Below are 14,709 nucleotides of genomic sequence, written 5' to 3' on the forward strand. Positions count from 1 at the left end.
GGACTCCACCGTTGAAGTCTTGCCAGAAATATCGCATTCATTTCCCGTTCGAAAACATTGAAATCTCGTCATTTATAGCCTTTGAATGCTGCCAACGGACTCTGTCAACGGTCGGTATGAGACCGGCCGCAGACTAAGGCGGTTGTCCGTCATGTGATCGGGCCGGGATGTGATACCAGTTCGCACGATAATTATAGCCGCGACCACGCCACGCGAGCGATTGGCGAGTGGAAACGGCGGCAATACCGGTAGTAGGGTGTTTCGCGGCATTGCACGGATGGCGCGAGGCGCCACGATGCAGTCCAAGGCCATCAAATACTTTGCGCCGACCGAGTCGGCCAAGGTTGCGGTCGCCACCGATGCACCAACACTGCCCACGTCCAAGGGCGCCGAAGCCGTCAAGAAGCAGACGAGCTATACGACGAGCGCGCTCTTGGCGTACAAAGTCGACACGTTCATTTCGACGCGACGAGGCCAAACCATCACGCTGGTTTCGTTTGGCACCGTGTTTACGATCCTAATCGGCCTTCTCATCAGCGTGATTGAACTCGAGCTCACAGTGCCCGAGGCGATCTGGGAGGCGTGGATGTACATGACCTTTCCAGGTGCGCAGCGCGAGGCCGTGAGCTGGGTACGGACCAACTGCGTACGATGAACCGCGTTGACGCGATGCGTAGGACCATCGGGCAATCGCGATGATCGTTTCGATTATCGGCATTCTCTTCTTTGCCGTCATTCTCGGCTTCGTCGTTGACAGCGTCCGGGAAAAGATGGACTCGCTCAAGAAGGGCAAGAGCAACGTCGTCGAAGAGAACCACACGGTACGCAGCGAGCATATCGCTGTCGTGTCGTCAGCTCTCTTGTAGCTGCTCTTGGGCTGGACCGACAAGTCCATTTACCTCGTCAAAGAGCTGTGTCGCGCCAACGAAAGCGAAAAAGGCGGCGTCGTCGTCGTGCTCGCCGAACTCGAAAAGGAGGAACTCGAAGCCGAGCTACACTCGCACATGCATCCGGATGATTTCCTCGGCACCAAGGTCGTCTTTCGAACCGGGAACCCGCTCTTGATTGTCGATTTGAAAAAAGTCTCGGCGCACACGGCACGAAGCATTGTCATCATGGCCACCGTCGGTGACGCCGACAAGTCGGACGCGGCGGTGTTGCGCATCATTTTATCTCTTCTTGGCCTTGACTCGGTATGAGTTTTCGATGGATTTCTGGCATTTCTGAGATTGCACTTTAGCTTCGCGGCCACATTGTTGCCGAAGTCCGTGACATTGACAACGAACCACTCATCTCGCTTGTTGGTGGCGGTGCGGTCGAGTCCCTCGTGTCCCACGACGTGATTGGACGACTTGTAATCATGTCGGCGCGGTCCCCGGGTCTCGCCAAAGGTTCACTGTTCGAGGCTCGCGCGAATCTGACCTGTTGCGCCTCTAGTCTTCCGCGCCGTCTTGGGCTTTGAAGGCAACGAATTCTACATCAAGGAGTGGCCAACCTGCGTCAACGTACCGTTTGGGCGGCTACAAGCCTACTTTGAGGATGCGATTCCGATTGGTGTCGAGACGACTGACGGTGACATCGTCATCAAGCCGGGCAAGGGCCGCTCAATGCGTGCGGGCGAAAAGATCATCTTTCTTGCCGAAGACAACGACTCGTACAAGGTGCGCGAGACACCGATCGAGATTCCGTCCTGCCGCGACTACCCACTCGGCGTGACGGAGCGCCACATCGAGAAGATTCTCATGTGTGGGTGGCGACGCGACATTCGTGACATGATCAAACTCATCGACGACGTTGCAATGCCTGGATCCGAGGTGCACTTGCTGTGCGAGGACCCCCCGATCGAAGAGCGCGACGCGCAGCTCGTCGAGGCCGGCTTGGATTTGGCCTCTCTTCAGAACATTGCGCTGATCCACCAGTATGGCAACACTGCCATCCGGCGCCACGTGGACCAGCTCCCACTCGAGATGTACACAAGTGTCATGATTCTCGGCGACCAAGCGCGGGAAACCGACATTCTGCACTCGGACTCGCACTCGCTCTCAACCGTGCTCTTGCTGCGCGGGCTCCAAGCAGCGCGGCGGCGCAAGGCCAAACAGCGGCTCTTCACACAGGAGGTCGCCGACTCGATCGCCAAGTGGATCCAGAAAGGCAGCCCCGAGAAGCATTCGTCGTGTCCGTGCATCGCAGAAATCCTCGACCCGCGCACGCAAAAGACGATTGCGAGCAACAAGACGATCTCGATGCACTCGGAGTTCATCCAGTCCAATGAGCTCGTCTCTTGCATGCTGGCCATGATCTCCGAGTCGCGCGAAGTCAAAAAGATCATCAACGAGTTGCTTGGCACGGTCGGATGTACCTTCTCCGTCGAGCCACACACACGCTACTGCGCGAAGGATGAGATGCTCTCGTTCTATCAAGTGGCCAAGCGCGCGCTGGTTCACGACGAAGTGCTCTGCGGATACCAGCTGTGCACGGCCAGCGATGGAACGGAGCTCAACCCGCCAAAGAAGAACGTCATCCGGAGCTGGAACGACATGGACTTCGTCATCATCCGCGACAAGCGCAAGAAGAGCGAAGAGAAGAAGCTGCAGCTGATGGAGACGACGACAACGGCGTTCGCAGACATGGCCCGACATCACCGCGTCCATGGACTCATCGACAGCCACAACGAGACTCTCGTCGAGCACATGGAGGGCGTTGACGCCATGCCCAAAGCCGACGACCGCCAAATCATCGAGGTCACGCGAGACGTCTTGCAGCGTCTCTCAGGCAAGCTCTCGGTCATACTCAAGGAGTGCGAGCGTCGCTCTTCCGCCGTGCATCTGTCGCCCGCGTAATACAGTCTTTGTTGATCCCAGTAGATCTCAGACATGGCAGTGAGTGTTTCATGTATATGCAACGCGACGCACGCTTGGATAAACCACGAGAGACTTGGGCTCGTGCATTGCACGCGACTTGAGCTCACACTACCGAGCCGACCACGACTCTTGTCTATTCGTCGACAACGTCCGGTGTGGAGCCTTGCTCGTCGTCTTGGTCGCTGGCACTGGCCACGTCTTCGCTTCCTGGGCTTTCGCCAGAAGGCGTTGCCAAGAGTTGGTGGTACAGCAGCGAGAGCTCGTTGGACGCCGTTCGCGTTAGCTGGGTCACATCGGCTCCGAGGGTTTCTAGTTGCACGACCGGCAACTCGTTGTTGATCCACTGGATGAGAAACAGTAGCGAGCCTTGACTGGCCAGCGGGTCTGTGTCGGCCTCGAGGCGCACGGTGCGGGCGAGAGCAATGCACTGGTATAAGAAGAAGAGCGCCCAGAGCTCTTGCGTAGCGCTAGGCTCCGTACCGAGCTCGCCATCGGTAATGGGCTGGCGTTGCACACCGCGAGGAAAGACGAGGCAGAAAGCACCGAGGAGCTCGCATCCCTAGGCACTCGATTATGAAGACCATTGATGCGCCAAGCGAACCTCTGTCGTCGAAAGCAGCCACGCCAACGTTGCGCTCCACGTTTCAAATGCACTCACAAGGCACCCTTGTGCCACATCCGTGCCAATGCGCAAGAGATGTGCCAGAATGCGGCCATGAACGGGCGCCGCCTACCATGTGGATGCAAACCATGCGCACAAATGAACCAAGCGCACCTGCAAGTAGACACCAAAGGTCTTTTCGATCGACTCGCGCACCTCATCCTCGTCCGCGTCACGCAACCGCGACGCGATATCGGGTGCATCGAGCGCGGTCCAGAACCAGCCGCCGTCGGTCAAGTGCTCCGTCAACAACGGCGGCAAGCCTTCGGGACGTTGGGCCAAGAGACTGTGGGCCAGCGCTTGGTTTGAGACCATCTAGACCACACGTGCTAAGTACCCATTCTGGACAAATGAGCAAGGTACGGAGCACGACGGTGGCGACTTTGAGCGCAGGTAGAACGCCAAAAAGAGATGCGCGGCGGGGTCTGACTCGGGCGGCAGCGCCGCCAAAAGGATCGCTACGGCCGAGTCGAATCCAAGCACCATCGCTCGGTTGGCCAAGTCGAGGGCCACCGAGTTGGACAGCGGGAGACGCGCAGCTGCATCAAACGAAGATGGCGACGCGGCCTTGAGGAAGCAAGCGAGAGCTTGGTCCGGCTGGTCCAGGTGCACGTACACATGTCCCGCTTCTTCGACCGCGTGTCTATCATAGCTGTGCACACATGCATTTGCATTCTCGACTGCGTACGTTGCTTGCAAGTGGCTCGCCAGAGCTTCGTACGTGGCGGTTCGCACTGGATCGAACGGAGAACAGCGCAGATGCACGAGGGCGAGGGCTTCGCGCCACAACTGACCGTCACAGAGACACTCGATCGCTGTGTGGACGTCCCCGACCGACGTGTAGTGCAACGCTAGCAAATGGATTTAGCCTTGACGAGAGACTGCTGTACGAGTGCACCTGCGTCCTGAAAGGCGCGGGCATTGCGGAGCTGCTTGGCGTACAAGAATGTAAACTCGCGCCACACGTCGCTACCGGCCATTGGCGCGTAGGCCAGCCAGACGGAGCTGAGCTTTCCTGCATGCATTATACAAGTGAGCTCTCGCGCCATCATGGTGGACGTCGACGACTACCTTCTTTTGCGACAAGGCGCAGGGCATCACCAATGCGTCCGTGGAGCACGAGCAGTCTTGCCGCGCGTTCCCAGTCGCCCGTCTACACAGCACGTCGTGTGACACACACGAAAAACGCTTTCCAAAACGACACACCGCCATGTACTGCGCATGTGCGTCGTCCAGCATAGCGACACTCGCGGGCGGATCGAGCATTTTCACAACACTTTCGACGTTGGTATCGGCTTTTGGCAGCAAACCAGCCACGGCGGCTAGCGTCTTGGGCTGCTTGGGTACCGCCTTTTTACTCGTGACGACGGGAGCTGGAGCCGGCGCCGAGTCGTCTTTGCTCTTGGGCGGAAGAGTGCATGTCTACAAATACAACGATAGCACTTCGTCAGGACATATAACGTGAAAATGCCTTGTGTACCTGGTCAGCGTACGCCCACGCGCGGATCGACTGGTCTTCGCCAGCACTCACAAGAGTCTCGTCGTCGACCCACGCAACTGTCAAGACGCGGCCCGTATGTCCCCGAAAGTTGAAGCCGCGGTCGCCGCTTTGCGGCCACACTTGCACGGTGCCATCCATCGATGCCGACGCCAGGTACTCTGTCGACGGCGACCACGCAATGCACGTGACGCCCGTCGCATGACCCTTAAAGACGCGCGCCGGCGCCTGGGGACGCTCACTTGTAAAATCATACACGCACACCTAACCAGAAGCTTGTCAAGTGTTGCTTGGTTCCATTGCTGCGTACCGAGCCATCGTACGACGCCGTCACGAGCGTGGACCGGCACCACTTAACGCACGATACGGTTTTGCTGTGGTCCATGTACTGGTGCGCTTTGTCATCGTTGACGACGAGATGCACGATCCCGTCCTTGGTCCCGACGGCGCAAGTGACCGAGTCTGGCTGCCACGCAAAGCTCGTGACATTGTGGACACCCCAGCGCTTGTTCACAGCCTTCATCGGCGCATCGGACTTCTCTGGGTTGGCGACCGTCAGCGTCCCGTCGCCAGCGCAAATCCAAAGCTGAAGTGCCGAGCTCGAAGGGCTTGCAACCGTAGCCTCCATTACGTCACGCTCGCCGTGTTCGACCGCCTCGAGCGCTACCAGCCAATCTTGTTCCTATCAAACATGAATTCAATACTTGCATTCATCGACATACGACGTACCGGTGCGGCATCCATCGTCGCCGGAGCGCGCCAAGCAACTTGGTGAATCATGCCTTTTTGGTATGCCTTGAAACGGGTGTGCTGGTGCGAAGAAGTGTCGTAGTAGCCAACAGCGCCGTCTTCACAGCCATACGCAAGGATCGTGGGGCTAATCGGATGCCATGCCAATGCCGTGACCTTGCTTTGGAGGCCTTTCCACACCAGGTCGCACGTCGTCTGCGGCGATTGCACATCCCGGACCAAGCGAATAGTGTTGTCGCCAATCCCCGCAGCCAAGACACCGCTGGCGTTGAGCTGAAGCGTGTAGACGTGACCACCGAGACCTGCGAGCTTGCTGTGCGATGTCATCGAGGGCGCATGGAGCACGCGCACGTCGCGGTCCATCGAGACGGTGATGATGTACGTACTCGCAGGGCTGAGCGAGAGCGCGGCAATGTTGAAAATGGGGCGTGTGTGGCCTTGCTTGACGATCGTCGGCGCCACGCTGAGCTTGGGGCGCTTCTTCGAGAGGGACCTACACGCATTCAGAGACATGGGACTTGAATTTATTCGCCTCATTGGTGTGTACCACTCCCAACTGTAGAGCTCGCCGTTGTACGAGCTCGTCACGAGACGCACAGCATCGGCCTCCGCGCCTGGGATCCACGCGTGCGTGAACCAGAGACGTCCGAGCTGGTGCGCACTTATGGCTTTCTTTGGCTTGGGCAGTTGACTTTCCATGATGACATTGTCGCCGTCATAGACGCACAGCTTCTTGTCGCGCGACGACGTTGCAAGCAAGAGCTTGCCATCGGCCGCGGTAAACCACGAGACAGCGTGCACTTCCTCTTCATGACCTAGCTCACACGTGATAAAGCGCGCAACGTGGCATTTCGAGACCTTTGAGGCGCGTCGTGATTGCGCCGTGGTGCAAATCCCAGAGGATCACTTTGCCGCTCCGATAGCCAATGGCAACCTACTCCGTACATGCACGCATGAGACGGCACGTCGGGAATCCAAACTAGTGTAGTACCTGTCCACCGGCGACGTGAAGACAGTAGATGCAGTCGCCAGCGATCGGCGTGGCCAGCGTCGCGATGCCACTACAACAGGTACATGAGGTTCTCGCCTGCCAGATCATGCATGTCGTACGTGTCGCGGTGCCAGACGCTCAGGACGCCGTTGCGGTCGCCCGCAACGATTGTGTGGCCCTCGGCGCTTGCGATGGCCATGATTTCGGTCTTGTGCTTTCGCTGGCGGTCGATCATTTCCCGCTTGGCAACGTCCCTACATGTTCCTTTCTCAACCCGCGATCCTAGCACCAATGATTGATACCAAAGTTGGATCGAGCCTTCTTCTCCCGCGCATGCCAAGAGGAGCTCATCGTTGGCTCCATGGAGGAAGACGACCGACGTCACACGCTTGTCATGCTTCCCGCGGGGCACGTCTGCGTAGAACCGGGGCTCGCCAAGGGCGTTCTACAACGAGCGCTTCTTCCTGCATGCGCAGAGTAGCTGCCTTTGGTACCTCGTTCGTTAGGAGCATCTACATGGGCATGAGCATGCGACGACGTCGCCAGCATCGTCGTGTACCTCGTAGATCGCGACATGGGACTTGCAGCCATAGGCAAAGTAGACGCTTCCCGACCCATCGCGGGGGACGCCCCATGCACAGAGCTACGTCATGAGGAGCGTCTTCCTCGGGCCCTGCATCTCGTCGTCGTCTACCTGGGAGCAGTACCAATTGGCGCTCGGGAGGAAGAGCGCTGCTCGCATCTTTGAAAATGATAGAATACGACGTAACGATTGGCTATTGCATTTTAGCCAATCAAAAGCGATTCGAGCCAAACGGCCCAAAGGTTTCATTTCAAAAGATGCAACTCACGCTCGCCGTGCACGGGCTCACGTTCACGGTGGCCTGCGGCGAAGGCCATCAGTGCATCAAGTGGCTCGGCCTCGTGGCTGCCCAGCGCTACGCACTCATGCTGCCGCACGGCCGCTGCCGCACCCGCGAAGACGCGCACGCCAAGCAAGGCTTTTACCTCCCGCGCGAGGTCAAAAATGTACAACAACGACTTGCTAAATGCGCTTTGGCCGTGACTGATGACTGCTAGTCGGATGGCGTGGTACTGAGCCCATGGTCGCGTATCTCGGACTGTTGCCGTGAGAACGAAATCATCACTGTGGTCCTCCAGGTACGATTCCATGTGACCGTTTGGACCTCAGGCAACGACGGTAGCACGAAGTCCCCGTCGATGAGATCGGCGTCCCGCTCATGACCGAGTGGGCTACCTCGGCGTTCTCCAATGCGAGCAACCAAGAGTCGGAGAAGGCGCCAAACGACGACGACAACATCGACGGAGGGGCTGCGAAACGACCGTCCCCACGCGACGCGCCAGACGCCATCAATGGCTACGCCACCGCGCACCAGGCCGCACACGTTCGGTCGGGGCAGTTTATCTCGCAAGAGGAAATCGAGGCTGCGTTCTACCACGACCTGCCACATCTGCAACTCGACGAGTTTGTCAAGGAAGCAAAAGACCGCGTACGTCCAGACGCTTCATTCTCCTGTACGCCTCATGGTTCGATGGCTAGGACGATGTCGAAGAGACGCTGCTCAAGTACTACGACGCGGTCAATATCATTTACAAGCACTACAGCATCGGGTTTGGCGACGACCTGTACAGGTACAGATCCATCGCTTCGTTCACACCACGTTGTATTGGCGTGTGACATAGCATGAGCCTGCTTGAATTTGTGCATTTTGTGCACGAGTCGACCATGCTCCACTTCCAGAAGGACCACAACGTCATCGACAAGATCTTTCAAACCGTCGTGACGAGCCTTGGGCTGGACGCACCCTCGTTGCCCCGCGTCGGGTTCATCCAAGCACTGCTGCGCGTCATCCTTGCCTACAACAAGATGTATGGTGACGACACACCGTTCGTCCCGGCCCTTGAAAAGAGTCTGCGGGACCATGTCAAGCCGGCCGTCCTGCGCTTGACAACAGGCCCGTTTCGGGATACCGTGCATGCCGATGTACGTACGACGGTCGACGGCCAGAAACGCAGTCTCACGTCAGAATGCCTAGAGCATCCTCGCGCTCTTTCAAGACGCGCGACCCAAACTACTCAAAGTCTACGACAAGTACGCGACGGCCACTAGGTACATGGACACTTGCGGTGCCCAGCAGTAAGGACACGTGCGCGTAGCGACAAGGTTCCCGGCACGCATCTGAACGCCAACGACCTGCGGTGCGCGCGTCCCGTGCCGTCGCCGTCTCGTCACGCGCAGCATGGATAGGTCGCTGGTCCAAGACAGCGGTATTTTCTGCACGGGCGACAGTGACGAGCACGAAGCTCTATTCAACACGGTGCGCGACGATCGAGGCATCCGCGATGATCGAACGCTAAATATTTGTCTCTAGGCGCTGCTGCAATGCTTTAGCGGCATGAAGGACTGCAACAACGCCGATAACCAGTGGCTCGTCCTCGTGGAAGTGCTTGAAATCGTGAGCCGCCTCTCGCTCGGCATTTGGCAAGACAAGGACGTCTCGGAGAAGGAGACGATCCGCATCGGTCTCGACGCCGTCCGCGCGCTTGCGAAATCAAAGTGACGACATCTGGCGTACGCGCTTTCATTTGAAACTCGATTTGAGAACGTAAAACAAGAGCTATCGACGAAGTTGTCGGCTGGATCGCTACTTCTGGTAGTTAAGCCCTCGAGGCGAGCATGTGGACGATATACCAAAACCTATGCTAAACCTAGCAGCCATGTCGTTGACGAGTGACACGGCGCGGCAATGCAGCATCCATTCCTGCGAGATGTCAACGACAGCCAAATGGACTAGTATTATATTCTACACAGGGTACCATCGATCGCTTGCTTCAACAGCGTTGCTACGACACTACTGCTATGCTTTTTTAATCTTTAATGCATTTGACCTTTGGTACGTTGTTTCTTGATCGGTCGTCGCCACGCTTGTTTGTGCTCCAAGTACTCGACGAGCGCGACAAATCGAGGGGCGCTCGCACGTAGCGGACCCACGACATCGACCCCAAGACTGGCCAAGTAGACGAGCACGTCTGCGCTGCCTTGCCGCATCGCCACCGGCGAACACATTGTCGCATTGACCACCTCGAGCAACAACCGCACCATCGCCACATCCCCTTGGACAACCGCTTCGTCAACGGCAGTGCGTGTGCAGCCTTCGGTCCGGTGCGCATGCAGAAACGCGACGAGCGCGTGGTTTCCCGACTTGGCCGCCAGATCCATCACGCGCGGCGTCCATTGGCCAAGACCTTGCTCGTGGAGATACCGCACGACCGACAAGTGACCGCCTCGGGCCGCACGCTCGGGTACATCGTCGAGCACGGGTGCCTTCATAGCTTCATACAGATACCGCACTACGCGATCATGACCGCCCATGGCTGCCCACGCGATCGCATAGCAAGAGGCTTTGGCGCCGACCGTCGCATGGAGGTACATAACGGCGTCCAAATGATTGTTGCCCGCTGCATTGTCGACCGCGCTCACCGAGCAGCCTTCGTCTCGGTGTTCGTGCAGAAAAGCCACGACGGCAACGTGGCCGTTGGCTGCCGCGCAGTCCATCGCAGCTTTCGAGCAAGTAAAGTGCCCGGCATTGTGCAGCATTTTCACGAGGTCCAGTCGGCCGACGCTCGCACAGGTGTTCATGTACTCGTGCGACCAAATCTGATTGGAATGTAGCAGCGAGATGATTGCATCGTTCCCGCCCGCGACGGCAGCGACCATGACCGAGACGGGTAGCATACGCGTAGGACTGCTCTTGCGGTCGTGCGTCAGTAGCATTTGACAGCACGCGAGATGACCTCGCCGCGCCGCCGCTTGCAGCGCGGCAGGTGTGCACATCGCCCCCGTGGCCAAGATGAACTCGATCACGTCGCAATGGCCATTCGACGCGGCTTCTTCCAGCATGAACTCGAGGTTCATGGTGGGATTCTCTTCGTGTAGCTTGGTCGCCACGTCGAGGGGGCTGTCCGTCTCCAAAATACCGCCCATCTCGCTCGAGGTTCGGTGGCCACGCTCTTTTAAGTACGCCGCGATGTCGTGATGCCCACGCTGCATCGCCAAGTCCAATGTATTCCAAGGCCACGTCACAGTCGTCTCCTCGTGAAGGAAGCGAACGATGGCGAGGTGCCCGGAACATACCGCATCCTCGACGTACCGCTTTAAGTCGTCGGACCCGCGCTCTTCGTAGAGCTGTCGCATGAGCGCCACGTTGCCACTTGTGAGCGCTCCTTTTGTCGTGACTGGAATGCCGTTGCTTGCAAAGAGGTCGCAATGACCAAAGTGAGTTGCGACATGGCTCATGAACGTCGCCCAACGCGAGATGTCGTTGCTACTGCCAATGGCGGCAACGCCCAGCGGGTGGTCGCCAGTTGCCGCTGCATGTAGTGCAATGCACGGAACGAGCGGTGGGTAGATGTGCATGAGATGCATGGCGCCATCGAGGCCACGCCGTGCGAGCCACGGCGCGAAGCGCTCGCCAAAGCCAGCGACGTGGTGCTCCAAGTCGCCCGATGCAAACAGCAGCGGGTCATCGCGGAAGACAAAGCTATCGCGCCACCAGCCATGCTGGTACACAACGATGAGGCCGACCAGCACCGGGTCACGGAGCACCGCGTCCATCGATGGTACAATAATGTCAAAATGAGCGGATTGTAGTGGGCTAGTGGCATGACGCCTTTTGATTGGTCGTTTACGAACCAATCCCAATTGAGGAAACAGGAAATGATGGTCCTTCACGTCGGCGGAATGGTGATCTCCGTACACCACAAATCGCCAGAGCACTGCACGCGGGCCTGGAGCACGGAGTTGACGCCGGCACGTATGTATATAGTTTAATGTCATTACGACTATGGACACCGGAACGACTGTCGGATGGGCTCCTTCAAGCACGTGCGGATCACAAGGTGCCAATTTCGGAGGCCGTCGACCGAGTCGCACTGCAGCACGAGCATTGGCTCGGACACAAAGTGTACTTCAAACGCGCAGTCGACCGACGACGGCGTCACGCGCGTGATGACATCGATCGGCTGCACAATTGCATCCACGTCACAAGCAACGCTCAGATGCAGCGTGTCAAAGACATAGAACTGTCGGATGCCTTTGCCTCGCGGCGTGTTGTTGATCTGCGTCGCCCAGCCGCACATGATGGTCGGCAGCTCCTTCACGACGCAGCGCTTGAGGAAGCGCTCGACCGTAAAGTCTTGTCGCTTGAGGTTGTCGTTGATGGCTGCGAGCCACGCCGCGGCAGCCGACTGCGATGGACACACGGTCTTCCAGACCTTGTTGCTGCGCATGTGGAACTCGAGTCCATTGGGTTTCCCCGACCACGCGACGACGTGGTGGATGGTATCGGTGCGCGTCACGAGGGCAGGCGCGTCGTCCGACTGCGTGAGCTCGGCACCATGGAGCGTAAAGAAGCAGCGCTTGAGCGACGCGTTGAACAAGCCGGACGGAATCGACATCCAGCCCGAAAAGTTCTTGAGGAACGCGCCGTGGGTCCGCGACTGCTTGAAAAGCGTCTCGCCAGTTGTGCGTGGTATGGCTTGTACGAGTGCTGTGAGCGCGCGGAGCCACTTGCGCATCTCGATTTCATTCTCGGCGTACACGTGCAGCGTCCGGTTCCCGTCGAGGGAGATGGTGAGGCCAAACGTGTGCGTCGTGTTGCTTCGCTCGACGCCGACGACGCGACCGTGGCCGAGGAGGTGCGTCGACGCGGGTGTCTCGCGGTAGCTGAGCGTGTGGTCGAGGAGCCGAAAGTACCGCTGTTTCCAGCTTTTAACAATGCGACCTTGCTTGAAGAGCCAGCCTTCTACCATCGCATCGGCGTCGTTGCCACCGAGACGAATGCTACCGCTGTGGTTGCTGATTTGCGATAAGCGATGCACGGCCGATGACCTCGCGTGGCTCATGCGACGCTCCGACGACGTCGACGAGACGTTGGACGACACTTGTGGCATCGATCCGAGCGTAATCGATTGTTTCTGGGGCATAACAGCGTCGTCCCGCGACGCATCGTCGACGGCGGCAGGCGCGTCTTCTTCGTCTTGCGGCGACGCGTCGCTGCAAGAGGCGTCCACGCCTTGAGGTTGCACTTGCGGAGGCTCATATTGCACTTGAAGCAGTTCATATTGCACTTGGGGAGGTTCAAATTGCCCTTCAGGAGACGTGCACTGCGCAGGAGGCGGCTCGTACTGCACGTGTGGCAGCTCGATGGGCACATGGATCGGCTCGGGCAGCGAGTCAACGGGCGACGCCCACGATGACCGGGAGTATCGGGCTTGAAGCTGAACGGTCGGTCCTCTTGTCTGCGGCATTGGTGCGTTTCCTGCACGCGAGAGTCGTTTGTACCATGCTACTTGCTCATCCGTTGACTCGGCGTAGACGTACAGCGCGCGGTTGGGTGCAAGTCGGATTGTGAGACCAAAGGGCACGCTCTTGAGGTACTCGACACCGAGGACGACGCCGCCGCCCTTGTGCTTGCCGCCTGGCTCGGTGCTGTACTTGATCTCCTTTTGCGACAGCTGAAAGTACCGGAGTTTCCAGCTCTTGAAGCGCTGGCCCTTCTTGTGCATCCAGCCGTCAAAGTCTTCGAGGATATCATCCGAACCGTCGCGCTCGGGCAACGACTCCATGACGGGCATCATGCACATGGACTGCCGAACGGTCGAGACGGCGCTGTAGTTGCTCACGCGGTCCATGCGCGCGTAGTCGCCCATCTCGTGGCCCATCGAGTGGCGCGCCGGCCCAAGCGAGACGCCATTGATGTGGTCGTCGCCCGCGCCGAACGAGTGGTTCATCTTGTGCCGGTTCAGAATCGCATTCATAGAGGCCCGCTCCTTCTGCTTCCGCGCGAGCTTGAACTCCATGCCGTACTGTGCACCGAGACTCATGTACAGGTGGTTGTTGCTCTCGTCGTCGTCTTCGCCTTCGCTCGAGCTCTCAGCGAGTTGCGCGTCGCCATAGGTGGGCTCCATAGAAGCCGCGTCGCCATGCTGGAAGGTGCTTTGCGTGCGCAGCATCTCGGCCTCCGCGGTCGCCGCCGCTTCGTTGCCGGTGTCCATGGGGCGAGTTGCTCAATACTGGCCTGGAGCGTCTCTTGTCCGGATACGGACTGGATAGTTTGCACATACAAAACTTGGGTTGAGTATGCACGATGCGCGCGTCGCATCCGGATACGCTGATCGTGGCTCTCCTGCCTCAACGCGGGCTCAACTAACTCGTGCGCTTCGACGATACTACGACTAATAGAGAATGCCTCGATGGTATCTCCTGTCGGCGACACCTTGGCACTCGATCGGAGAGGCGAGTCGCTGCATGCCACTAATCGTCTCTGGTCCAGCAACAACGTCTGGCGTCGGAGCGCCAGCCAGTGTACCAGTCGTGACGAAACACCCGCATCCCATGCCCCCGTCCGCCTTCGGCGATCGATCCTTTCCACGTTCATAGCAACGTACGTGCACCAAGAGCACCACGAAGGACGGCGACCGTACGAAATAACATTCGCAAGCCTCCATGGACCTCGTAGGATGTGCTGGGTTGACGTGGCATCGCGTGGGCATGGCAGGCACCAAGTCGCCTGGGAACAGCTTGGTCACGGCGACAACAGCAGAAAAACACCACTAAGCTATTACATACTGGCTTCCTACCAGGTACTCGTGGTGATGACCATAATTGACCACTCCGCGAATGTTCCTGGAACACTCGGTTCCCCAGCATGTACCATGGTCAACACCACGCACGTGTGAGCCACTGGGACAAGTTGCCGCAGGGCCAGTGCTGCCCCGTGGTTCTGCCATAGGATGTTGGCGCCTTTGTGAGCGCTGGAAATAGCGAGCGGTTTGGGGTTGGAGGCCATCTTTTGTGCCACGTCATTTTTGAAATAAAAATACGCAATCTAAAAATAGACTTGACCAAAGCTGCAATGGACCCAGT

At 58.2% G+C, this 14,709-nt stretch overlaps 5 protein-coding genes across 5 annotated transcripts; 2 read left to right on the forward strand and 3 right to left on the reverse strand.

The window, feature by feature from the left end:
- Positions 1-277: 277 nt before the first annotated feature.
- Positions 278-2,840, forward strand: SPRG_07501 (hypothetical protein; the record flags this gene model as incomplete). The annotated part of the gene is made up of 5 exons (XM_012346639.1): positions 278-631; positions 678-821; positions 867-1,193; positions 1,241-1,391; positions 1,438-2,840. The coding sequence occupies 5 exons, from the start codon at positions 278-280 to the stop codon at positions 2,838-2,840; spliced, it is 2,379 nt and encodes a 792-aa protein (XP_012202029.1).
- A 154-nt stretch (positions 2,841-2,994) lies between these two features.
- On the reverse strand, positions 2,995-7,113 carry SPRG_07502 (hypothetical protein; the record flags this gene model as incomplete). The annotated part of the gene is made up of 16 exons (XM_012346640.1): positions 7,064-7,113; positions 6,881-7,015; positions 6,762-6,831; positions 6,629-6,704; positions 6,318-6,585; positions 5,750-6,263; positions 5,331-5,702; positions 5,003-5,284; positions 4,729-4,944; positions 4,594-4,675; positions 4,421-4,537; positions 4,211-4,373; positions 3,886-4,165; positions 3,637-3,837; positions 3,463-3,591; positions 2,995-3,420 (listed from the first exon to the last, which is right to left on the reverse strand). The coding sequence occupies exons 2-16, from the start codon at positions 6,994-6,996 to the stop codon at positions 2,995-2,997; spliced, it is 3,312 nt and encodes a 1,103-aa protein (XP_012202030.1). The 5' UTR covers positions 6,997-7,015; positions 7,064-7,113.
- A 488-nt stretch (positions 7,114-7,601) lies between these two features.
- On the forward strand, positions 7,602-9,428 carry SPRG_07503 (hypothetical protein; the record flags this gene model as incomplete). Its single annotated transcript, XM_012346641.1, has 9 exons — positions 7,602-7,790; positions 7,842-7,922; positions 7,967-8,272; positions 8,323-8,414; positions 8,466-8,766; positions 8,819-8,892; positions 8,940-8,981; positions 9,031-9,100; positions 9,155-9,428. 9 exons carry the CDS (start codon positions 7,602-7,604, stop codon positions 9,341-9,343), a joined length of 1,344 nt encoding a protein of 447 aa, XP_012202031.1. The 3' UTR covers positions 9,344-9,428.
- Positions 9,429-9,657: 229 nt separating this feature from the next.
- On the reverse strand, positions 9,658-11,397 carry SPRG_07504 (hypothetical protein; the record flags this gene model as incomplete). The annotated part of the gene is made up of 1 exon (XM_012346642.1): positions 9,658-11,397. The coding sequence occupies one exon, from the start codon at positions 11,395-11,397 to the stop codon at positions 9,658-9,660; it is 1,740 nt and encodes a 579-aa protein (XP_012202032.1).
- Positions 11,398-11,624: 227 nt separating this feature from the next.
- On the reverse strand, positions 11,625-13,838 carry SPRG_07505 (hypothetical protein; the record flags this gene model as incomplete). The annotated part of the gene is made up of 2 exons (XM_012346643.1): positions 11,625-13,082; positions 13,134-13,838. 2 exons carry the CDS (start codon positions 13,836-13,838, stop codon positions 11,625-11,627), a joined length of 2,163 nt encoding a protein of 720 aa, XP_012202033.1.
- Positions 13,839-14,709: the final 871 nt, after the last annotated feature.

The sequence above is a fragment of the Saprolegnia parasitica genome, assembly GCF_000151545.1.
Source record: "Saprolegnia parasitica CBS 223.65 unplaced genomic scaffold supercont2.30, whole genome shotgun sequence".
NCBI lineage: Eukaryota > Oomycota > Saprolegniomycetes > Saprolegniales > Saprolegniaceae > Saprolegnia > Saprolegnia parasitica.